This window comes from Leucoraja erinacea, chromosome 15, assembly GCF_028641065.1.
Source record: "Leucoraja erinacea ecotype New England chromosome 15, Leri_hhj_1, whole genome shotgun sequence".
In the NCBI taxonomy this organism is placed as follows: Eukaryota; Metazoa; Chordata; class Chondrichthyes; order Rajiformes; family Rajidae; genus Leucoraja; species Leucoraja erinaceus.
Genome location: NC_073391.1, coordinates 4,692,378 through 4,717,812, shown reverse-complemented (window position 1 = coordinate 4,717,812; position 25,435 = coordinate 4,692,378). Strand labels below are relative to the sequence as shown.

Here is a 25,435-nt window from a genome sequence, read left to right as displayed (position 1 = left end):
CCAGTTCCTGCCACTGAAAAACATCCCCACAGCATGATGCTGCCACCACCATGCTTCACCGATGGTATGGTAATGGCCAGGTGATGAGCGGTGCCTGGTTTCCTCCAGACGTGACGCTTGGCATTCAGGCCAAAGAGTTCAATCTTGGTTTCATCAGACCAGAGAATCTTGTTTCTCATGCATTTTGGCAAACTCCAAGCAGGCTGTCATGTGCCTTTTACTGAGGAGTGGCTTCTGTCTTGCCACTCTACCCCATGGAAGCCTGGTTGGTGGAGTGCTGCAGATATAGTTATGTAAGGTTCTCCTATCTCCACAGAGGAACTCTGAAGTTCTGTCTGAGTGACCATCGAGTTCTTGGTCACCGCTCTGAGCAATCACCCGACAGCTCAGTTTGGCCGGGCGGCCAGCTCTATGAAGAGTCCTGGTGGTTCCAAAGTTCTTCCTTTTAAGAATGACGGAGGCCACTGTGCTCTTCGTGACCTGCAATGCTGCAGAAATTGTTTTATACCCTTCCCCAGATGTGTGTCTCGACACAATCCTGTCTAGGAGGTCTACGGACAATTCCTTTGTCTTCATGGCTTGGTTGTTGCTCTGTCAACTGTGGGACCTTATATAGACAGATGTGTGCCTTTCTAAATCATGTCCAATAAATTTAATTTACCATTGGTGAACTCCAATCAAGTTGTAGAAACATCTTCAGGATAATTAATGGAACAGGATGAACCTAAGCTCAATTTTGAGTGTCATAGTACCAAAGGGTCTGAATACTTATGTAAATGTGATATTTCAGTTATTTCTTTTTCTATGTGTTGCAAAAATTTCTAAACACCTATTTACACTTCTTCATCCTGGGGTATTGTGTGTAGGTTGATAATTTAAAAAATGAATTTAATCCATTTTACCATAAGGCTGTAACGTAACAAAATGTGGAAAAAGTGAAGGGGTCTGAATACTTTCTGAATGCACTGTATATGCTTAAATCTAAGTGGTGAAGCCCAATGGCGTTATGATGGAAGCCATGGATCAGCAAATGCAAAAGTGTGATCAGTAAGTAGTTCAGGGCATTGGGAATACTGAAGATACCCTTCAGTATACCTGAGCCAGAGTAGTCAGTTTGAGAAGCGGTGATATTTGGTCATTCGGTTGAAATTGCACTTGGCATATTGTTTGAAGATGATTAACAAGATCAAGAAGGTGATGACAGTGATACAGCACCATATATTTATTGTCAAGGGCACTCTTGTAGCAAAGGTTTACTTTGTTCCACTGTAACCCCCCCCAATCAGATACTGACAGTATCCACATTCTACACAGATGCTGCCTGGCCCACTGAGTTAATCCGGTACTTTGTTAACTAGTATTTGCAGTTCCTTGTATCTCTGTTTTACTGACTGTATGGTAGTGTGTGAGAGTTGAGAAAATAATGAGAAGAGTAAGTTATTTGACTTTGGTCTTTCTTCCTTGTCTCCTTTTCCAGTCATCCTTTTGAAAGGACGAGCACTCTCATTTTCAAGTGTACAGCTTGAGGCAGAGAAAGGATACAGCATAGTTAAGGCAATGTTATGGTGTATTTTATCCTAGTTAAGAACCTAGACACATTGACAGAATTGGATGGCATTGGCAAAGATGGGCATGATGTTTTTTGCGGTTTCATGAAGCTTCCTATTGTGCACATGCCAAAAATATCACAAACCATGCTTTCTGTTTCCACGTGCTGGATTAAACACGTGGACTTCTCCATTTCCTTCACATTCATGGTCAATAAACATGGAATGACCTGTCATTAAATTACACGATTAGCTCCTCGTCAATTATTTTTCATTTATGTTAAATATTCCTTGCCCATTTGTGTGTGATGAGCATTGTTTGAAATGGCACACCCTCTGGTGTAATATGGTTTTCCGGATGCTGTTTGCTCATTTGTGAAGAGGGACTAAGTGAAAAACACGGAACTGTATAATTTGAAAATTGAGTGGTATAGGACATTTGGGCAAACTAGAATGTGACCAAGAACCTGAGAGAAGGATATACACTCACAAAGCAAATGCTATGGTTAATGTTTTTTTCACACAGAAAGTGGTGAATCTCTGGAACTCTCTGCCACAGAGGGTAGTTGAGGCCAGTTCATTGGCTATATTTAAGAGGGAGTTAGATGTGGCCCTTGTGGCTAAGGGGATCAGGGGGTATGGAGAGAAGGCAGGTACGGGATACTGAGTTGGATGATCAGCCATGATCATATTGAATGGCGGTGCAGGCTCGAAGGGCCGAATGGCCTACTCCTGCACCTAATTTCTATGTTTCTATGTGATCAAATAACGTGAAACGGCACAGTGGAGTGAACAAAGCGATATTTTATTGCATAACAGGACAAAATGCAAGTATGTGTGCATCCCTATTTGCCTTTGCTAACCCATTTAGGCAATTATTAGGCTACATACACTGACTCCAAGATTCTTTCTACCACAGCATTGCTCCTGGTGACCTTTGAGGTATTAGTTTTTGTGGCAGCATTTCATTTACTATTGGGGAAGAACAGCTCGCCACTTCATCCAGTAATACATATCATTAGAGTGGAGCACATGATTTAACCTTACTGAATTTGTTGCTGCCATTCAATGTTGTTTTCCAACTATCAAAGCATCCAAATTCCAACCCTGCATTGATTTGTTTAAAATAATGGAGTCAGCCTTCCATCTTACAAATCTTCATATTTTTCACAATTCCCGCTCATGCAAGTAATGCCAAAACTGGAACTTAAATGAAAGGTTGTGCAATCTGCCAGTGAGCCAGGTGCCAAACCATCAGAATTTCTTAGCAATCAGGTAACATATTATCAGAGGTTTAGAATACTGGAAAAAAGCAAGATCACTACTCTCAGTTGTTGTAAGGTGGACGTTTAGTTTAGTTTTGAGATACAGCATGGAAACAGGCCCTACGGCTCAATAGGTCCACCCAAACCAGCTATCATCCATACACTAGTTCTATCCTTCACACTAGGGACAATTTACAGTAGCCAATTAACCTTCAAACCTGCATGTGTTTGGAAGTAGGAGGAAAAGCATAGCAAAAGGATTTGAGTATAATAGCAGGGAGGTTCTACTGCAGTTGTACAGGGTCTTGGTGAGACCACACCTGGAGTATTGCGTACAGTTTTGGTCTCCTAATCTGAGGAAAGACATTCTTGCCATAGAGGGAGTACAGAGAAGGTTCACCAGACTGATTCCTGGGATGGCAGGACTTTCATATGAAGAAAGACTGGATAGACTCGGCTTGTACACGCTGGAATTCAGAAGATCTTATAGAAACTTACAACATTCTTAAGGGATTGGACAGGCTAGATGCAGGAAGATTATTCCCGAAGTTCGGGAAGTCCAGAACTAGGGGTCACAGTTTAAGGATAAGAGGGAAGTCTTTTAGGACCGAGTTGAGAAAATTATTTTTTACACAGAGAGTGGTGAATCTGTGGAATTCTCTGCCACAGAAGGTAGTTGAGGCCAGTTCATTGGCTATATTTAAGAGGGAGTTAGATGTGGCCCTTGTGGCTAAAGGGATCAGGGGGTATGGAGAGAAGGCAGGGATGGGATACCGAGTTGGATAATCAGCCATGATCATATCGAATGGCGGTGCAGGCTCGAAGGGCCGAATGGCCTACTCCTGCACCTATTTTCTATGTTTCTATGAAACCGAAGCATCCGGAGAAAACCCATGCGGTCAAAGGGAGAATGTACAGACAGCACCCACAAGCGGGTTCGGACCCAGGTCTCTGGTGCTGTAGGGCAACAACTGTGCCTTTAGTTTAATTTCTGAGTGCTGTCAGATTGTACGCTGATGTGAATGGCATAAGAGCAAGGTAGTTTGCCTTGATGAGTTTGTGACATTTGCTGGGAGAACTGGGGAAGCTTTGATCACCTATGCAGATGATCAAAAATTCCCCCATCTCCTCCCACACCCAATTGACCATGTCAATATTTATTGACCTATGCTGCAGAGTATAATGTACACTGAAAACAGTCTCACATGCCCTTTCCCTGTTTCAGTCCACTCTATCATCTCATGGGGAAATGTTTTGTGCCTGTTAGCTAGAATCGTGCATGAATGGCTGGCTGTTTGAAAAACATCAAGTGGAAAAGTCAAGTAAACATATCGCAACAAGATCTGTTTTTATCATGGGAGAAACTAATTGTTGACAATCATATGCAAGTCAAAATGAAAATGACTTATTTTATCCCTAGATTGAAAGTTGAATAATACATATTTTGTCTTCTATTTTATGCCCTTTCCAAGCACTGCAGAATATCATGGTACCTTTGCCAAAGTGCAAAAAAACAAAATAATTTATGGCAAAGTTTTAATGATGACTCGTTTGAATTTATCTTTAGATAAAATCATAGGAGTTCACTGTACAGGTGGGATTAATAGAACTGGATACCTTATCTGCAGGTAAATATTGTTGAAATCTGAATTATTATATTTTGGTCTTTAATCATCCTGGGATTCCCCTATGTGAGGAATTTCATACAAATAATAGGATTGTCATTGTAAGTGTTTGCATTATCAGAAAAGTGCCTATTTAATTATTTGGTGTGAATTAAATATGTTAATTACTTCTATATGTACCAACTAATGAGGCTAAAATGTGTCAGCTTTTTTAAATCAAGTTTGTTTTTCTAAGTTTATAGAAAATGAGAGGAGTGATAATGAGAGCCCGTTGCTTTTCCACTGGCTCTTTAAAAATCAATCTGATCTTTTTTTTCATCATATCTAAAGCCTGCTAATGTTATCCCCTTCAATTTCTTATCCAATTCTCCTTTTGTAATTTGAATCTGTTTTCCTGGCCTTCCATGGAGCTGCGTTCGAAAACCAAGCAACTTATTGCATTAAAATCTACAGATTTTTTGCTGCTTTCGCCATTTACCCTCACCTTCTCTCATCTGTTATCATAACTGGTGTCCTTTGTTCCATTCAAAGACATTTGGTTGCTTCTTCTCCTAAAGTCTGCTAGAATTTATATAATCAAGAGTGTTTTAATGCCATATGCCAGGAAACGGAACAATTAAATTCTTACTTGCAGCAGCACAACAGACATGTGAACATAGTACTCTGTGAAAACTAAATAAACAACAAATTCAAAAGTTCAGTATATATATATATATATATATATGTATATATTTAAAACAAACAGACAAACAAACAATTTAAAGTGCAGAGACGAACATAATGTCCCCAAGTCTTAGTTCAAAGCCTATTTGAGAGTTGTAGTGTTCAATACCCTGATGGTTGTTGGATGGAAAAGCTGTTCCTGAACCTGGACATTACGGTTTTCAGGATCCTAAACCACCTTCCTGATGGCAGGAGTGAAATGGGTGTGTGGCCATCAGTGCCAGATTTAGATGAAGAGAGGCCCTAGGCTATTCCACGTGAAGCCCCTCCCAACCCCCACCCCCACGACTAGAGGAAGATGGAAGAGTGTTTTAAATATTTTGAGTAAAGCCAAGGATGATGACTGGTGTTTAAAATTCCGCAATTCGCAATTCCTTCTCTAAAGGACATAAAATGTTATTGTTAAATACAGTAGTGATTGGAAAAAAAATGCATAAATGTTAAATTTAACTGAAAAACTTTTGCTATAACCAAACTTTGTAAACATTTTGTGGAATAAGCAAGATTATTTAGGAAAATAAAATTGTAAGTGTACTGTTATATTAAAAAACAAAAACAAAATTGTGAGCTTAAAAATTTTATTGTCTGGGAAGTGTTAATAATATGACCATGACTACCTGACAGTGGCAGTGTGACACTTTTAGATCCTACTGTATGTTGTCATTAAACAGTTGGTTTTAAAATACATATTAAGAAATAAAGAAACTACAATCATCAAATACATTAAGACTAAAAAAGATTTTTTCCAGCTTTCCTCATAGCAAAATCATCCAGAAGTTCATCAAAATTTGTCTATATCTAAATATCTATCCATTTCTTAAGAAAAGGCTGACATTTTTAAATAGCCAAAGTATCCAAATAACAAACTGATCCCATTCACACAAGAATTCACAATATAACTTGATTTTTAAATCTCACTTTGTCATGAATTTATATGCCAAATGGAAGGAATTTAATGTTTAATTCCCATAAATTAATCCAGAAACATCCACTCTCAAGATAATCAAAATCATTATTTTTTGCACAATACATCTGACTAAAACTGTACTGTGGATATTTCGTATGTAAATATTGATTATGGATAGACAATAACACAACATATAGATGATTTAGATGTTCTTATGACATTGTGCAAAAAAACAATGAATTTGATTGTCTTGAGAGTGGATGTTTCTGGATTGTGATCGATTGGAATGCGGCCATGATTTAAGCCCCTATCGGCTGGCAAGACATGGCCAATTCGTATCGGGGCCTAAATAACATAATCAGCAGATTAAAATTAAGCCACACCAAAAAGCAAGAAAATATGTTAAATAAACGACATAGCTTTCGTTTTGTCCTGCACTTGCGATCCGTGATGTTGAAGGCGTTTTTAGTCGCTTTTAACTTCAATCCAGAGGAAACTGGAGCGCAGTCGCAGAACGAATTTTCTTCATCAGCTAGCAGTCCGAGCAAATTCCTCTCCGACAACCAATACAAACCTGCATTTTAATCCCGCCCCCCACCCCCCCCAAAGCCTCCGGAATTGCACGCACAGGCAGCAGGCAGATCTGCAGCACCACTGATGGTAGGTTTTGTAACAACAATACTATGACAGTGTCAAAAATATTATACACCTTAGCCAGAGGCCCCCTAGATTTTGAGGCCCTAGGTTTCATCCAGCCAAGTCTATAGGTATATCTGGCACTGGTGGCCATGGTGATGTGGGTTTCTGATGGTGCTGGCTGCCTTTTGAGGTAGCAACTCTTGAAGATCCCTTTGATGGTGGGGAAATCAGTGCCCATGATGGACTGTGCAGTGTTCACCACTTTTGCAACCTGCAAAAATAATAATTGCAATGGTCAAACTGCAGCCAAACATGTTTTTAAACAAATGATTAGCATCTTAAGGTTTTTTACATTATTTTCTATAAATAAAGCCAGGTTTTTAAATATTGGAAAATAGTGGCTCTGATACCAATTACTGAGGGATGCTACAACTTTGATTTTTCTTAGCCATCTTTATAACACATCGAAGTATAAAGGAAATGGTGGCAACATGGATATAAAATTAGCTCAGATAAAATTGTTTTAAAGTATTACCTAAGTGTTATCTGGTACTAAATTAAACCTATATTTTGTGTATTGTTTTCAAATTAGATACCTAATTGATATAGAAGAAGTGGACCCTGATGCAATAATTGAACGTAAGTATCTTATTTATCCTGAAGGCATTCATTTCATTATCAAAGGTAGACATTTCTTAATCACCTTTTTCCTTGCTTTTCAAATATCAAGTTTTCAATACTGCTCGGGGTCACAAAATGGATGGAGTTGTATATCTGGCTGACCTTCGAAGTGGACCAATGAGAAGGTGATTTTTTTTTTAATGTTATTATAAAATTATAAAAGCTATTGAACACATTATTTGATTTTTATGCCAGGCAATATGGTGAGATTGAGAACCCGAGTCATTCGCATCCAGAAAATTTAAGTTCAGCTCATAGTTAGTGTGTAGTATATTTGGACTCAATATCCTCTGGCAAAGAGAAAGAATTCTGACGATGCATTTTCGTAATTCCTAACAAAGTGTGGTTCTGGGGTGGGGATCTGGTTCATTAATATGCCCCACTCTGTCTAAGCCTTCATACGACTCATGATCATTTGAGAAGTTACTAAATGCAACTTGGTTCTTCTGGAACATAACATAGTAAGGAATACAGCAATATTTTGTACATTTCGCGTTGCTTGTTTTTAATAACTTACAGGTATAAGGAAAACATTAAATAGGATAATTGAAGTTTAAGAAAACAACTTGGAATAGCAATTGGGTATCTAATGACAAACTGAAAAGAGGCGAGGCTGAATGAATGATGAGATTTGGGTAGATGTTCCAATTTTTTGCCATTTCTAAATCTCTCTAATATAGCATGGTTAAACCTTCAGTCAATATGTACTCCAGTCTCTGGTGTGGAAACTAAACCTGCTGTTTGCTATTTGCTCTGGAATGTTATGAACTTATTTTGATAGGAGTATTTGTTTTCTGTTCAACCTTTCCAGATGGTTTACTCCCAATATTCCATACAGTTCACTGCTTCTGTTGTTGGTACTTGATTTTCTTACTCTGGGCAAAATAATCTGTGCATCCCTCCTATCTATTCCCATCGTGACCTTAAACACCTTTATAAGATTACCGCTAGTCATCCTGCACTTCAAGGAATAGAGTCTTAGCTTACCCAACCTTTCCCAAACTCTGGCCCTCAAATCCTGGCAGCATCCTTGTAAATCTTCTCGGCATTCATTTCAGCTTAACATATTTCGTATAGCAGGGTGACCAAAACTGAACACAATACTCTAAACGTTGCCTCACCAATGTCTTGTACCATGATGATGACCAATATGCCAAAAGCAAAGATGAACACCTTATCTATCTACCTGTGACACCACATTCAAGGAACAATGCACTGCACTCCTAGATTCCTCTGCTCTACACGTCCCAGAGCCCTGCCATTCACTGTGAAGGTCCTGCCCTGGTTTGACTTCCCAGAATGCATCAAACTCCATTAACCATTCCTCAGCCCCCTTATCCACCTCATCAAGATCCTGCTGTAATTTTTGATAACCATCTACTATCTACAATACCACCCACTATAGGGTCACCTGCAAACTTGCCAATCATGGCTTCTACATTCTTATCCAAGTCGTTGATTTAAATCACAAACAGCAATGGGCCCAACACTGATCCTTGAGGCACACCACTAATCACATGCCTCCAGTCTGATAAACAACCTTCCACCATCTCCCTCTGTTTCCTTCCATAAGCCAATTTTCTATCCAGAAGGCTAATTTTCTCCCTGGATTCCCATGTGATCTAACCTTCCAGAGCAACCTACCTTGCAGTACCTTATCAAATGCCGTGCTGAAATCTATATATACAATGTCCATGGCTCTGCCCTCATCAACCTTTTCGGCTGCATCTTCAAAAGACTCAATTAGATTTGTGAGGCACAATCTCCCAGGTACAAGATTGAGAACCATGGAACCTGATGCCAAGACAACAACCTCACGCTCAATGTTAGTAAGAGAAAGGAGGTTGTGATTGACTTCAGGAAGCAAAGTCGTACACAAAACCCCACTATACATTGAAGACTCCGCAGTAGATATTGTCAAAAGCTTCAAGTTCTTCGGAGAAGAAAACTTTTTATCAGGATGCATCACTGCATGGTTTGGGAATAGCTCCATCCGTGACCACAAGAAATTGCAGAGCTGTGGACATGGCCCAGCCCATCATGCAAACAAACATCCCTTCTATGGACTCCATGTACACTTCATGCTGCCTTGGCAAGGCAACTAGCCTAATCAAGGACCAGTCTTATCCCGGTGACTCCCTCTTCTACCCTCGCCCATCAGGCAAGAGATACAAAACGTATACCTCCAGATTCAGGGACAGTTTCTTCCCAGCTGTTATCAGGCAACTGAACTGTTCTCTCGCCAGCTACAGTGTGATCCTGACCTCCCATCTACCTCATTGGAGACTTTTGAACTATATTTAATGGACTTTATCTTGCACTAAATATGATACCCTTCATACTGTATCTGTACACTGTCGACAACTTGATAGTAATCAGATATGGTCTTTTAATTGACTGGATAGTACTCTGGGTCACCAGGGTCAATATCTTTAATCAACCCTTGTCTACCCAAAAGCATATATATATTTTATCCCTCAGAATACTCTCCAGCAACTTGCCCACCACAGATGTTAGATTCATTGGTCTATAGTTCCCAGGCTTTTCATTGCAGCCCTTCTTAAATAGAGGCACAACATTAGGTACCCTCCAGTCTTCAAGAACCTCAACCATGTCTAATGATGATTTGTATATCTGTGCCGTGTCTTCTCTAGCTTCCCACATTGTCCTTGTATATATCTGATCAGGCCTGGGGGTTTTGTATACCTTCATACGTCTTACATTCAACGCTTCCTCCAGTGTAATACCGACTGCAAATAATAATGTGAAGGAGAAAAGGCTTTTTTTCATAAAAACCAAATCAGTAACAGAAAGACAACAGTTAATCAAATATTGAAACAAAATGTATTCCATGCAATTCAAGCCATTATAATTACCATTTAACCTTTGCATAGAGGCAGAAAGGTGCTTTGTTTGATTTTTGTTTTTCTTTTGCAGTAATTTGGGAATTGATGTGTTTGATGCAGAGCCGGAACTGGAACCAGAACTATTGGAACCTTACCCTCCTCCGTACCCTTTAAGAGCACATGGTCCTAGGCATTTGCTTGATGATTTTCTGGAGTAAGAAACCAAGTTATTTTTCAATATGGTTTCTGGAACCATGACAGATGCACATGAAATATTTCAATAGGTTGTTGGTATTTGTTTCGAGAATCACCACAGACTTCGAAGTGAGACCTTTTAGTCCATTGTGCCAGCTGAAAAAGAGATATCCTGATGGATCTTGACTTTCAGCTTTAGCTCTGTGCACCCTTGCAGGTTACTGCTCTCCAAATACATATCTGTGTAATGCTGAAATATAATAGGCTTTTTGCCTCTATCATACTTTCATGCAGCTAGTTCTAAATCCCCTACCATCCTCCAAATGAATTATATTTCCATTTCTCCTTAATCAATTTTCTTTAGCCAAATGACCCATCTGCTAAGGAAAATAGATCCTGCCTCTTGATCCTATGTCCAGTGTGTCTATGTTCCTTATAATATTATACACTTCAATTAATTCTCCCCTCTGACCTAAGGAAGACAACCCTGACCTATCCATTTTTTTCTTGGATGTTTACTTGAAGAACTGTGACCTGGAAGGCTATGGATCTATGTTGGAAAGTGAGATGAGATTGGGTCACTGCTTTTTAACTTGCACAAGTATGTTGGGCTGAATGGCCACCTTCTATGTCATAAATTTTGTGTGTAAATTGCTTTATTTGTAAAAGGCTTATTGGAAGAAATACAAGTGTATTCCTGTTCCAAACATATGCTTCAGATCTAATTCTACAGTTTGGAAGTTTTGTATGTTTCATCTAAGTGCATTTTGTACCAGATTTTAGACTTTAGAGATACAGTGCGGAAAGTGCCCCTTTGCCCATTGAGTCCACACCGACTAGCAGTCGCCCCCTACACAAATACTATCCTACATACTAATTAACCGGCAAACCTGTACGTATTTGGAATATGGGAAGAAACTGGACTATGCGGTCACAGGGAGAACTCCGTAAAGACTACATAGTCAGAATCGAATCGTCGTCTCTGGAGCTGCAAGACAGCTCTACCGTTGCACAACTGTGTCACCCTTTTTGAAATCTTCCACCAAAGCTTCTCAATTTCAACAAGATAAACTTTCATATTTGAGTATTCTCTTTCAATAACTTCATTAACAATTATTTAAAACTCAAAACAAGTTATATTTGAATATTTAGCCTAACCTCTCTTGCAGATTACTTTCCATTACACATATCTAAAGATTAGATTTCTAAAATAACATTTGATGTGCACGATATTTAGCCTGATGCTGTATAATACAAATAATGCTGTGCTTGTTGTTTCTCCATCCTCGCCTCCATCCAAAAATAGGCCCGATTCAAGGCATGGTCCACCGTTTAGAGCATTGCCGCCTCCTGCTCGAGAATTTGACGTTCCCTCATATAATAGATGGCGTGACAGGTAAATTACTATATTTTATATTCTTAAACATGGAAACTTTGCAAGCACTTTAACATGTCAGTTACATGAGGCCTGCAATAATCTTCCCATCAGAAGGATTCTTCCTGGTGTGCATGTCCAAATAACCACGTACATCATAGCATGAACACACCAAAATGTGACCTGCCTGCAATGAGTTTAAAAAAATAATTTACAGATCATCTAAATTGTATCTCCTGGTTTATCCAGAAATTCAAAACATTACCTACACTCAAAATTACTTCAAAAGATCATACTCCAATCAGAGACTCCGAGCCTGTTCCTTTTATTCAACTTGGGGATGATGATCCCTTCTTTCTGGGACAGATTTTTTTCATGGCAAATGTAATATGTTCGTAGGGCATGCAACCCAACTTTCCTATCCCGCACCGATCTCCCTAATGACCAGCATTGAAACATAGTCAGTTACCTATCGGTGAATTTTTAGCAGAATGTTTAATATACCCTGCCTATGGAAATGCCAAAGAAATGTCTACAGCTGTGCAGAAATGCCAAAGTTTCTAAATAGCTCAAAAGAAATGATGGCAAATGCTGACAGGTTTTGGTCTGAGCTGTTGAACATTTTTTTTTGTTCAATGATTTGATTCATTTTAGATATGAGACTTGTGTTCCACTTGGTAGCCTGCTTTGGTAGGTCATACGGCATGGCATTCAGATTCAATTTTAATTGTCATTGTCAGTGTACAGTACAGAGACAACGAAATGCATCCAGGGAGAGCTAGCTGCCTGGATATCGAAGTGGCTTCATGAAAGGAAGCAGAAGGTGGTGGTGGAAGGCTATTTTTGGACTGGAGGCCTGGAACATGCCTCAGGATGCTAGGCCCAGTACTGTTTATGGTTTACATCAACAAGTTAGGTGAGAATGCACAAAGCATGATTTGGAATATTGGAGATGACATTAAAGGAGCTGATATCGTAGACAATGAAAATGTTTATCAGAAATTAAAGTGGAATCTTGGTTAGCTGGGCAAGATAGCTACAACTAATTGTCCGTTTATTTTGGGGGCATGTGCTCTAGTTTTAGCAACATATGAAGGCTATTCCCAGATCAATTATACAACAATTCCCTGGAGTTATTAGGTTTCATTAGGCTCGGAGGATGTGTGATTTTGTTGCATAGGTTCTGAGGAAGAAAATAACCGTTGTAGCCCTTTCGATGATGTATACAAAACTTAACAATCATCTTTTTATTTAGGTCTCGACCTCTTCCTCCTCCACTTCCTCCACTTCCTCCACCTCCTCCACCACAACTTTCACTTCTTTACGGTGAACATAGATCTCTTCCCCATTTTGATGACTTTGGTCCAGATGAATACATTGGACGTTCAAGGTAATTAACTATTTCCTCATCAAAAGTAGAGATGAGTATTGAAAACTCTGTAAAATTAATTGTACCATGGGATCAAGGCTTTGATTCTGAATTCACAATTTCCAGTATTATGTAAAAGTATGTTTAAAACTTTTTTTAGCTTCCATGTGCATGTTATTGGCAGATTTGTTAGTATTGGAGGGCTGTGCCGATTGGTGCAAAGGGTATAAACATGCAAGTGTACAATTTTTGGCATCAATATTGCTTAGGACAGATGAAGTTCAAGTGGGAATTGGAAAAAAACAGACCTAGGCATTAAATGATGGGGCTTCAGTTTTGGGAGGTTAGCCTAATGATTGCATTCAGTCAACTAAATGAATACAGAAAATATATTTTATCATAGGCACATTTGACAGAGATGTGTTCTTTTAAATCTAGGTTCAACCATTTCAATGAGCCCAGAGCGATACACAGTCTGGAAGAAAATTCACGTCTACATAGTAGATATGCGCCGTATGCTACAAGACTTCCAGTGCCTCCGGATCGCTTCAGGGACGATTTTGACAGAAAAGCTTATTCCATTTCAGGCAGAAGAGATTTAGAACCACAGGGCTCTGCCCCAAACACTATTTTTACACGTGATTATAATCATGGCCAGCCACCTGAACGTGGACCTCGTCTGTCTAAATTAGCTGGGGGGTTCTATGATCATTTTGATAGCTTCCGGGACTTTTGAGTGGAACTAAATAACTACTGTCTTTAATGTATCTTCATTTGTTTTTACTTTTGGGATGGTAAGTGAGCACTCGTATTTTTCATTAGAAGTTTGTTTTATCCAAGTTTTTATACTGAGGGACCACAAACCTCTCCACTTTCCCACTTCAAGCCTTTTATTATTTCTTTTGGCACCATATACGTAGGCGAGAAAGAATCCTGCTAGCTTCAGCAGTATGTAATATGATGCAAACAGAAATATTTGGTCAATGGCTTTCTATATAAATCGGTATGAAAATATACTGGCTTGTTTCAATTTTTTTAAAGAAAAATTTCTGAGCACAACAGACTGTAGATAACTTTACAAAATAAAGTTAGAGACCTTAAATGTAACAAAATTGTGAATTGCACAGGTTGCCTCCGTTGAATTAACCACCAGAAATTCATTTTTGTATTTGTATTCTGCACATGTTTAGAAATGCAAAATATATCAAGATTGTATTTTTAATCTTGGTAATTTCTTGCTCCAAATAAGCCAACTTTTGTGATGAAACATGCCGACTTAAGTCTTGCAATTCAGCGAGGTGGCCCTGGTTATACCCGCTGAGTTTATAGAACCATATTCAGTCAAGTGGTACTAAAAATAAATGTTTGTGTTTCAAAGTAAATGTGTTGATTCTTTTCTGTTTTTTGTCCTGTACTATAAAAGGTAAATTTTAAAGGGACTTTTTACAATTATTTAGCAGCCTGTCATATTAAATTGCACATGGAATAAAGCTTCCATGCAGATTTATTAAATCTCACATTCAACTTTTTGTGCTTTTGTGGAATTTCACGGCTGCTGTAAAAAATCAAATGGAAGAGCTCAACCATACATTATGGATACGAACAAAAATGAAAACAGTGAAGCAAAGATAAAGTAAAAATAATGGCTCAGTGATACATAATCCTTCCAAGTCTTTTAGTCCTGAAAGACAAACTAAAGATTTTATATTTGCGGAATGTGTGGTGGATCAGCAATTTGATTTTACATCTGGGCAGAAAAAAAACTGGAACAGTGGAAAAATGCATTGTATTTTCCTTTTTAAATATGGTTATATGAATGATTTAATGGAATTATTTTGTAACATTGCAGTTTTGTACAACATGAATTGTTAGGATAATATTGAATAAAGTTTTGCAAAGTTACTGTTACAGGCATAAGATAATAAAAACAAAGTTTTTAATGTTTCACTGCTGCGGAGATCGCAATGAGTATCAATTGGAATAATATCAAACTGTAGATGTTCTGGCTGGAGTATTCAAATGAAGATAATGCACCTATAAAGAGAAGCAATGAATGTTTCAAGCAGTGGCATTGTATTGATCTGAAATATTATTTATTGTTCTCACTACAAGTGCTGCCAGACCATTACTTGTGAATTTGCATTTCCATTACTTTGTATTGTTATTTGAAATTTCCAGCATTTGCACTGTTTTTAAATATTTGATGTTCCTATTTGATCCAAATGACAAAAATGGTAGATTCAGGCACTGGCTAAAAATTGTGAAATCCTAATGCTGGCAAGAACCCAAATACACTTAGAAAAATTAAGATTTGAAATTTATTTAGCTACAACGATTTGAACACGTTTTGAAAAAGGAAAATGAAAGTGTTGTCTGTGTACAAATGTCATTAAGAGCTGACTTGGATCAAGAAAATATGAATAATTTCAGGATAGGTAAAGCTGATTGAGATTCACTTAGTGTTAATGAATAAACGTGCTCAACCTTTGCTGCTGAATCAGTGGATGAAAAGTTGAGAACAATGGCACCATTAATCATTTTTTTCATTTGCTTCCCCCTGCAAGCTTGATTTCCCTCTTCTCCTGTCCCACTCTGCCACTTCTCCCTCCATGCTACCCCCTCAAATTGGGATTGCCAGATTTACCCTTGAGTCTATGGCTATTAGGTTGTAATTGTATAACTCCACTCCTGTTGTGCCTGGGAATTCAATCAATTTGTTACAAATATTTTATAGAAACAAACACATTATTAGGGCAGGTAGTACTCTGAAAACTATTTAATATATTGACATTCTCAGCATCCACAGATGGAATGGTATGCTTCTCGGCTGCCTTGGGAAAGTTATTATTCAAGCCCTCTAGTTTTTGTTTCATGTCTTTAAAGATATTAAAAGATGCAAAAAGACATAAATGTTATCACTTTAAAAAAAAACTTATTTTGGGTTGTTGACCAAATAATAGCAGTAGCAGGATCAGTCCGAAGCAGCATGGATTTCCGAAGGGGAAATCATGCTTGACTAATCTGGAATTTTTTGAGGGTCTAACTAGGAAACGGAGAAGGATGTAGTATACCTGGACTTTCAGAAAGCATTTGATTAGTGGGCAAAATTAAAGCACGTGGTATTGGGGGTAGAGTGCTGACGGATATAAATTGGTTGGCAAACAGGAAACAAAGAGTAGGGTTTAACGGGTCCATTTCGGAATGGTAGGCAGTGACGAGTGCGGTACTGCAAGGTTCGTTGCTGGGACCGCAGCTATTTACAATATACATCAATGATCTAGATGAAGGGATTAAAAGTAACATTAGCAAATTTGCAGATGACACAAAGCTGGGTGGCAGTGTGAACTGTGAAAAGGATGCTATGAGGGTGCAGGTTGGACAGGTTGGGTAAATGGGCAGATGCAGTTTAATATGGATAAATGTGAGGTAATCCACTTTGGTGGCAAAAACAGGAAGGCAGATTATTATCCAAAAGGGGTCAAATTGGTGAAAAGGGGAAGTACAATGGGATCTGGGGGTCCTTGTTCATCAGGCACTGAAAGTAAGCATGCAGGTACAACAGGCAGTGAAGAAAGCGAATGGCATGTTGGCCTTCATAATAAGAGGAGTTGAGTACAGGAGCAAAGAGGTCCTTCTGCAGTTGTGCAGGGCCCTAGTGAGACCACACCTGGAGTATTGTGTGCAGTTTTGGTCTAAAACATTTGAGGAAGATCATTCGTGCTATTGAGGGAGTGCAGCGTAGGTTCATCAGGTTAATTCCCGGGATGGCGGGACTGTCATATGTTGATAGAATTGTATACTCTGGCATTGAAATATATATAAGATTATTAAGGGACACGCTAGAGGCAGGAAGCATGTTCCCGATGTTGGGGGAATTCGGAACCAGGGGCCACAGTTTAAGAATAAAGGGTATGCCATTTAGAACGGAGATGAGGAAAAACTTTTTCACACAGAGTTGTGAGTGTGTAATTCCATGTCTCAAAAGGCGATGGAGGTCGGTTCTGGATGCTTTCAAGAGAGAGTTAGAGCTCTTAAAGATAGCTCTTAAAGAGTCAGGGGATAAGGCAGGAACAGGGTTCTGATTGTGATCAGCCATGATCACATTGAATGTCGATGCTGGCTTGAAGGGCTGAATGGCCTACTCCTGCACCTATTGTATATTGTCTATTTTTTGTTTTTCCTAAGTATTCATTGAAAATTGTTTCTATTAAATTCTGATGTAGTTTCTCTTGTGCAATATTCTTCCTGGTTTCATCTTGACTGCAATTGGCTGCAGGTTATAGTTCTAATTGGTTTGTTTGATTTCAGTAGAGTGTTTCCCTACAGTTAGTCAGCAAAGTAAAACAAAAATACAGTTTGCATGTAAAAGAATTTGGATGTGTTTGATAAATTCATAATTGTGCCTACTAGATCAAACGTACTCTTCAGATCCTAATGTTTGAGGCCAAGATACTATAGGATACAACATTGAGCAAAAACTTTTATATTTTTCTTGCCCTTAATTTGCCCTTTAAAATGAATTAGATCAGAGCATGAAAAATGTATTGACCTGAAGCATCGACTCTTTCTCTCCACAAATACCACCTTGCTTGAATATTTCCAGTATTTTGTTCTGAGGTATCAACAAATCAGAGCGTACGTACGAAAAAAATGTAAACTGGCATTTAATATAAAATTATGGAGAATGGTCATGAAAAAATGTGTCACGTTAACGGCACAATGTTGCCTCTGGACGTTCTATAGTGCCGCCACTGTCATAAAAATGTAAACGTATGAATGATAACAGGTTCCATTTCTAATGGTTACTGGCTGTATATAGGAAAGCTCAAACCGGGGAAGGGGAGAGATCCACAGAAAAGCATGCACAATGACGGAAATTACAGCAGATACAAAGATAGATTTCACACGGGAATTCATGACTAAATATAGAATGCAAGTGAACCAGCAACAGAGGATAACTTGATATGAAAATTTAGTACAGGGAGGTTGCACGTAAGGTCATAGGGCTTGACGCACGGAGCCGATCAATCCATCTGGAGGACATCCGTAACTTCCGGTATATGTTATTAATGCAAGAAACGCGTACTTTCCTACCTGTTAAAAACCGCCAAAATGTAGAATTTTTGCGCTGAAAAAAATTGTGGAAGTCGGGGTAAGTGTGAGAGACATGTACCCAACTTCAGAATTCCAAAAGTGAAGCAAAATGAAGGTAAAGAGAAGCGAGAGCTAAAGGGACAACAACAGCTAAAGTGCTTGGCGAACATTGGCTGGGCAGATATTGGAATTGAAAATATTGGGGATTATCGCGTTTGCTCACTGCATTTCAACAACAGTAAGGCATTATTTGTGTTTTTTCTTGATTCCTTTGGTATCTAAAAAGCCTCAGAAGTGATAAATCAGGCTGTAAATTTTTCTTCAGATGCGTTTTCATTTTGTATGTAAAATCCCACTTGAGAACCGTGGGCGATTTTAAAAATTTACAGCGAGATTTATCACTTCTGAAACTTTTTTAGATGCCAAAGGAATCAAGAAAAAACACAAATAATGCCTTAGTTGATGAAATGCAGTGAGCAAACAGCCAGTGTTTGCTAAGCACTTTGGCTGTTGTTGTCCCTTCAGCTCTCGCTTCTATCTACCGTCATTTCTCCTCACGTTTGGAATTCTGAAGTAGGCTAAATGTCTCACACGCTTATCCCGGTTTACATAATTATTTACAGTGCAGAAATTGACAATTTTGGCGGGTTTTAACGGGCCCGCTACGCTGGAAACAATGGTAAGTGCCTACCTGTAGTTCGTCGCGTGTACTCCACTTGGAGTACCGTAGCAACAGTACGGGTCATGGGTCGTGACCTGACTGCCGTGAAACCTCCCTATTGTTTTTTCCTTTTAATTGCTCGCAGTGAATGGTTCAGACAATCTTATCAGTGCTTGAACTGTCAATTTTTGATGGTACGCTCCACCATTGTGAATAATTTCTCAGCCACGTTGTCTGTGGAAGCTCACACTTATTGTGTCACATATGGCCTCCACGAAGCGTTGAGCAGGTACTAGAGGTCATAACTTCAGAATTACAGAACGTTCCTTCAGGAAAAAGATGAGGAGGAATTTCTTTAGTCAGAAGGTGGTGAATCTGGAATTCATTGTCACAGAAGGCTGTGGAGGCCAAGTCAATGGTTATATTTTTAAGGCAGAGGTAGATTGATTCTTGATATGGATCTTAGTACGGATGTCTGGGGTTATGGGAAGAAGGCAGAAGAATGGGGTTAGGAGGGAGAGATAGATCATCCGTGATTGAATGGCGGAGTAGACTTGATGGGGCCGAATGGCCTAATTCTGACCTATCACTATCCCAGCCTATCACTTATAACCTTATGACCAAAGATCTCCGCTCTATTATCTTTGCATATGACTTGTTGCGCCTCGGCCAGTCGGTCGTTCCCGCGCCCACGGCCGCCGCACGGAGCATTGAGCGGGTACTCGGTGCTCCTCTGCCGCCCGGCCGGGCCTGCCTGCCTGCTATGCCTGCTATCGGGCAGACAGACGGACGGACGGTCCCGCGGTCCCGCGCCCACGGCCGCCGCACGGAGCGCCCTCTCCACCCGCACCGAGCGAGACACAATGGCTCGGGCAGAGAGCGCGACTGCCATTGGCCGGCCCGGGCCGCCGCAGCCAATCAGGCGTGGCGACACATGGGGATGACAATAAATGCAAGATGGCTCCTCATATAAATCCACGCGCTGAGAGCGGCTTCCCTGTTCGCAAAAAACTCGTTTTTCTTCACATTTTTATGCCATACGTTTCCCCACCCTGTCCAGAAGGCTGACCGGCGGTTGCATGTTATCGAGCAATCAGTGGAAGATCACAAGGCGATCGGCGCTGTGCGGGATTTGAGTGTTTTGATCTCCTGCTTGGTGGGGATGAATTAAAGCCCGTCTGCTGGCTCCGTGGATTACTCGCGGTCTGGCCTCCCGGCTTTGCTGCTGGGACGGGCCCTGCCTGCCTGCCTGGGCCTCCGGCCGGTCGCCGCCAAATGCTGGAATAAAGCCGCCAATATTGGGCAGAAGAGAGACGGCGACTTATTTTGTTACACGCATTCTTAATGGCGGTTTCGAGGTTGGTGTTTTTTCAGTGCCTTCACTAAAGTCAAATTACAAGAGTGGAAGGAAATGCTTTTTTGATCCGGTCCAAGCAAAAGGGAACGGTTGGAGCAGCATGGGGGTCCGCCTTTCTAATTGTACATTATAAACCTCTCATTAAACCTGCGAATGACTCCAGCAATAAGCTGGCGAGTGACTGCGAAACTTTTTGTGTGCCCATTTTTAGTGTGGCTGTAAACACTAACACAGGCATAAAGGCCTATCCCAGAAATAATGACGAATGATGGTTGGACCAGCGAAGTCTAAGTTACTCTTTTTGACGGGGTGACTGACTTGCAGTGAATTTTACATTACTGGTTGTATGTAAAAATCTTTTCGTGTTGGATTGCCCCAATAGATTATTTTTGATCCAGCATTTCATTCGTATTGATCATTCATACAACATAAATCAAAAGTTGTAGTTGTAACATCACGATTTTTTAATTGCAGGATCTTGCATTTTTTTTAAAATTTAAGATACGATTATCCTGTGCATTGCATTGGAAAAATATTTGATCCATCTCGGTTCAAACTCTGAGAATAAAAGTTGTCTCAAGTATTCAAAGGTCATATTTCCCCAGTAATTTCGAGGTAACTGACGCAGCGAATAATCTTATCACTTCCTTGTGTCTCCATGAGCAGAACGGAACACAGCCCACAAAGTAAATATAAATAGAAAAACAATGTTGGAAACAATCTACAGACCAGGTGGTGTCTGGGGAATGCATCATCTGTACCAGGAAGTATGATTTGACCATGAGTTTGATCATGACATCCTCTGCAATTCTTTTAGGCCCATTATTGGTTGGGTATGTTGAGTGAACTCAAACTCTTTAGTCTTTATCAACAATATTTATATTCGGCCATAGTAACATGTCACCAATATTTCTTTTATTCAGTACCTTATGCTTGATAGATGTGGTTCACCAATACTTTGTTCAGCACCTTATGCTTGATATACAGATATGTCATGCATTAATCTAAATTTTATCAAACAATTTTGGATATCTTTTGTACTCCCCTCCACCCAGTCTGACCTGCAAGTTGCATTTAAGGTAATAAGGAATAGAAGTAGAATTAGGCCATCAAGTCTACTCCACCATTCAACCATAGCTGATCTATCTCTCCCTCTTAACCCCATTATCCTTCCTTCTCCCCATAACCTTTGACACCTGTACTAATCAAGAATCTTATCTATCTGCCTGTAAAAAATATCCACTGACTTGGCATCCATGGCCTTTTGTGGAAAATAATTCCACAGATTCCCACCATCTGACTAAAGAAATATCTCTTCATCTTCCTAAAAGATCGTCCTTTAATTCTGAGGCCATGACCTCTAGTCCTAGACTCTTCCCTAGTGGAAACCTCGTCTTCACATCCACTCTATAAGCCTTTAAGTGTTAGCGTGAAAGCAAGAGGTGAAAATTAAAAACCGTATAATCTCAAAATAAAACCTTGTTTTTATTTTCCCTGCACCCGTGTGCCATAATCTTAAACAAAAACTGAACTGCTAATGAATGGTTATTGACTTGAACCATTCTTTTCAGATGATGCTGCCAGATTCAGAGTATTTATGCCACTTTGTTCTTTCATATTTTCAGCACTTTGGGTGCTGTACGTGGCAAGAAATCAGTTGACTTTTAATGATAACCCCTTCCTTCCTGACTAAATGTTTTATTCATTCTTGCGATCTGGTTCAAAATTCTTTTTAGAACAATATACTAAGTTGTGTCAAAGAGTAGTTTAGAGAAAAGGTAGTGTGGGAGAGACACAATTTGCATGTGTTATTTTGAGTTAGCTAATATGGAAGTTTTTCTTCTATTGGTATTTTAAGTTTGAGAAGTACAAATAAAACACCCAAGCCAAAAGTCATTTTTTTATTCTGTACTACCCAGTCAATCCCTGTCCTTTACAAGTGGAGTTACATTTAAGTTGTGCAAAAAATATTTGAACATCTTTATTCTTTGATAGATGCTTATTCCTAAAAGGAACAAAGAATCCTAGTGTGACTGAATTTATCATTTGCTGGTGCAAGTTATGGAAGAAGTATTTCAATCATTACAATATTGGGCCCATTTCCATTGCATTGTAAAGAAATGACATAATTATGTATGGCCTTATACTTTCATGATGTAACCCACAAATGAATACTTTCTGTACAGTTGTCATCATTTTGAAGTTGAATGTGATAGCAGTAGAAAATTCCACAAACTATAATTTAATATGTTATCAAAATTGGCTTTGGTGGTGTTTGTTGAGTAATTAAATACTAACTGGAACAGAGAACTGTAGGGATCTCATCCAGCCATCTGACCAGGGAAAGAGGAAACTAGCCTTAACATCTTGCCTGAAAAATATCAGAGCTGAGGAATTTAACTTGGACCTTAACTGAAATGTTGGCCTATATTATTATTATTATTATTAGCTCATTTGACATTATGATTTTAAGCCACGCTCAAATTTAAGCCAACTAGTCAGGAGCCTGAAATGATAATTTGGTTTCTGTCGCCAGTTACTGTTGTTTGTTCAGATCTTCAGAGTCCTGAGTTTAATCTGGACCCCAGATGCTATCTGCAGAATTTGTACATTCTGACTGGATGGGTGTCTTCCAGAGTTTCAAGTGCTTTCAACATCCCAATGTTACTGAGACTAATTGTGTAAAAAGGAGGCAAATGTCACGAACGGATTTCTTGACAAAGTAGATCGATACTGCACGTCGCTCTTCTAGGGAGATGCTAACTGCATTTCATTGTCTTTGTATTGTACACTGCACAATGACAATAAAGTTGAATCTGAATCGGAAACATGAGATCCAGGTGAACTAACCAATTGGATACAAAATTGGCTTGATGGGAGTGGAGAGTTGTTATTCAGATTACAGGACTGTGATCAATGGTGAGCTACAGGGATCAGTGCTGACATCACTGTTGTTTGTCATTTGGATAGGAATGTCGGTGGCATGATTAGTAAGTTTGTGGATGACACCAAAATTGATGGTATATTGGACAGCCAAGGAGGTTATAGACAATAGGTGTAGGAGTAGGCCATTCGGCCCTTCGAGCCAGCACCGCCATTCATTGTGATCATGGCTGATCATCCACAATCAGTACCCCGCTCCTGCCTTCTCCCCTTATCCCCATGACTCCGCTATCATTAAGAGCCCTATCAAGCTTTCTCTTGAAAGTATCCAGAGAACCGGCCTCCACCGCCCTCTGAGGCAGAGAATTCCACAAACTCTAAGGATATAACTGGATCAATGTAAACAATGAGAGCAAGTGTGAAGTGATGTAGAGTGAATGGCAGTGCTCTAGGTTGTGTTGCAGAACAGAGATCTTTTGGTACAAGTACATAGTTCGCTGAAAGTGGCAGTGCAGGTAGCTAGGGTGTTGAAGAAGGCAAATTACATGTTTCTCACCTTCAGATGAGCGATTTGAGTACAAGAGTTTCAACGTAATGCTAAAATTATGCAGAGCATTGGTGAACCACACCTTGAGTATTGTGTGTAGTTCTAGTTGCCATTCTACTGGAAGGGTGTGATTAAGCTGGAGATGGGGCTGAAAAGATTCATAAGGATGTTGCTTGGACTATAGGGCATGAGTTATAGTTACAAAGGTTTTACTAAACCAAAGGAGACTGAGGGATAAAGCAGTTTATAAAATCATGCAGGCTGACATAAATGACCTTAAGGTTTTATTTTATCACAAAGGTGGTGGGGATCTATTCTGCACACTTCTCCAAACTCCACATCCTTCACATAATTTCGGGACTAGAACTGCGCACGATTTTAAAATGCGGCAGTTTATAAAATCATGAGGGACATAAATGAGGTTGAGGAACACTTTTTCCCACAGTATGGAAGTCTAAAATAAGAGGCCATAAGTTTAGGATGAGAGCGGGAAGATTTAAGGGTACCTGAGGGGCAGGTTTTATTTTTGCACAAAGGTGGTGGGTATCTATTCTGCACCCTCTCCAAACTCCACATCCTTCACATAATGGGTGGACTAGAACTGCACACGATACTCCAAATGCGGCCTAACTGATTTTTTTATAAAGCTGCAATTTGACACTGACTCTTTGTACTCGATGTGCTGACAAATAAAGGCAAGAATACCATATGCCACCTTTATCACTATCTACTTGTGTTTCAGTATTCAAGAAGCTCGCAGTGAGTTAGCAAATTGCATGGTTCTAGAAATTGAAGAAAAGATAAATTGTACTAAATGCTTGCTCTGTTGAGGCTGTATGGACCCAATGTATGAATTGAGCTCTTCTGTCACTGTATAAGATAAAATGGGGCAAGATGATGGAGTGTAAAGCTGTATTGTGCTTTTTTTGCAGGTTCAGAGTTGGATGAGTATAGTATTACCTCAATCACAGGTTGTGTCTGTGATTTGGAACTATAAACACAACTGGAAGTGCTTTTAGTTTCTTGTTATCTTTGTAGCAAAGGGAATCTTATTATATTTTAGAAAATGTTCCTCTAGATTGTGCTTATTTAGGGATTCTCCTCCACAATAATTCAAACTGCTGGTGATGCATTGACTACGCCGATCTTTTGTTAATCTAGTCCCAAAAACTGGAAACCCGGTGGTCTTAAATGGGGTGAAATAAGTTGTCTATTTCTGGTTTGTTTTTATGTTTTTATTGTAAAGCTGAATTGTAATTTGATTTCAGTAATATCAATGTAAAAAAAAATGAATTGAACATCTTCAATCTAAAATAATGGTTCAAAAAAACGAAGGCCAGCAATAGATATCTTTTGGAAATTCTTGGAAACTAAAAGGATTATTATGTCCTTAGATTGGCAAAAGATTGTCATTGTACTTTGCCTTGTAAAATTCTAAAGCAGTGATCTGTTATTGATAAATCGGACACTTATTGTAGGATGACCTGATGCAATGAATAACAGGCTCTCTGGATAAAAATGTAAAACTTATGGACATGCAGTGCAATGTCATAATGTTTGGGACAAAAACCCATCATGTATTTATTTGCCTCTGTACTCCACAGTTTGAGATTTGTAATAGAAAAAAATCACGTTGTTAAAGTGCACATTGTCAAATTTTATTAAATGGTATTGTTATACATTTTGGTTTCACCATGTAGAAATTACAGCTGTGTTTATAC

General features: G+C 39.3%; 2 protein-coding genes across 3 annotated transcripts in view; both read left to right on the top strand.

Annotated features, from left to right (window-relative positions):
- LOC129703916 (RNA/RNP complex-1-interacting phosphatase-like) overlaps nucleotides 1-14,554 on the top strand; it is a 46,797-nt gene extending 32,243 nt beyond the window's left edge. Inside the window, exons 6-12 of the mRNA XM_055646628.1 lie at nucleotides 4,380-4,440; nucleotides 7,299-7,345; nucleotides 7,437-7,512; nucleotides 10,325-10,447; nucleotides 11,735-11,824; nucleotides 13,059-13,193; nucleotides 13,611-14,554. Coding sequence (XP_055502603.1) covers nucleotides 4,380-4,440; nucleotides 7,299-7,345; nucleotides 7,437-7,512; nucleotides 10,325-10,447; nucleotides 11,735-11,824; nucleotides 13,059-13,193; nucleotides 13,611-13,908 — 830 coding nt within the window. The 3' untranslated portion in view covers nucleotides 13,909-14,554. The remainder of the gene's footprint in view (nucleotides 1-4,379; nucleotides 4,441-7,298; nucleotides 7,346-7,436; nucleotides 7,513-10,324; nucleotides 10,448-11,734; nucleotides 11,825-13,058; nucleotides 13,194-13,610) is intronic.
- A 5,180-nt stretch (nucleotides 14,555-19,734) lies between these two features.
- btaf1 (BTAF1 RNA polymerase II, B-TFIID transcription factor-associated) overlaps nucleotides 19,735-25,435 on the top strand; it is a 111,580-nt gene continuing 105,879 nt past the window's right edge. For both annotated transcript variants that reach the window (XM_055646618.1, XM_055646617.1), the window contains exon 1: nucleotides 19,735-20,285. In XM_055646618.1, coding sequence (XP_055502593.1) covers nucleotides 20,272-20,285 — 14 coding nt within the window. In that variant the 5' untranslated portion in view covers nucleotides 19,735-20,271. The remainder of the gene's footprint in view (nucleotides 20,286-25,435) is intronic.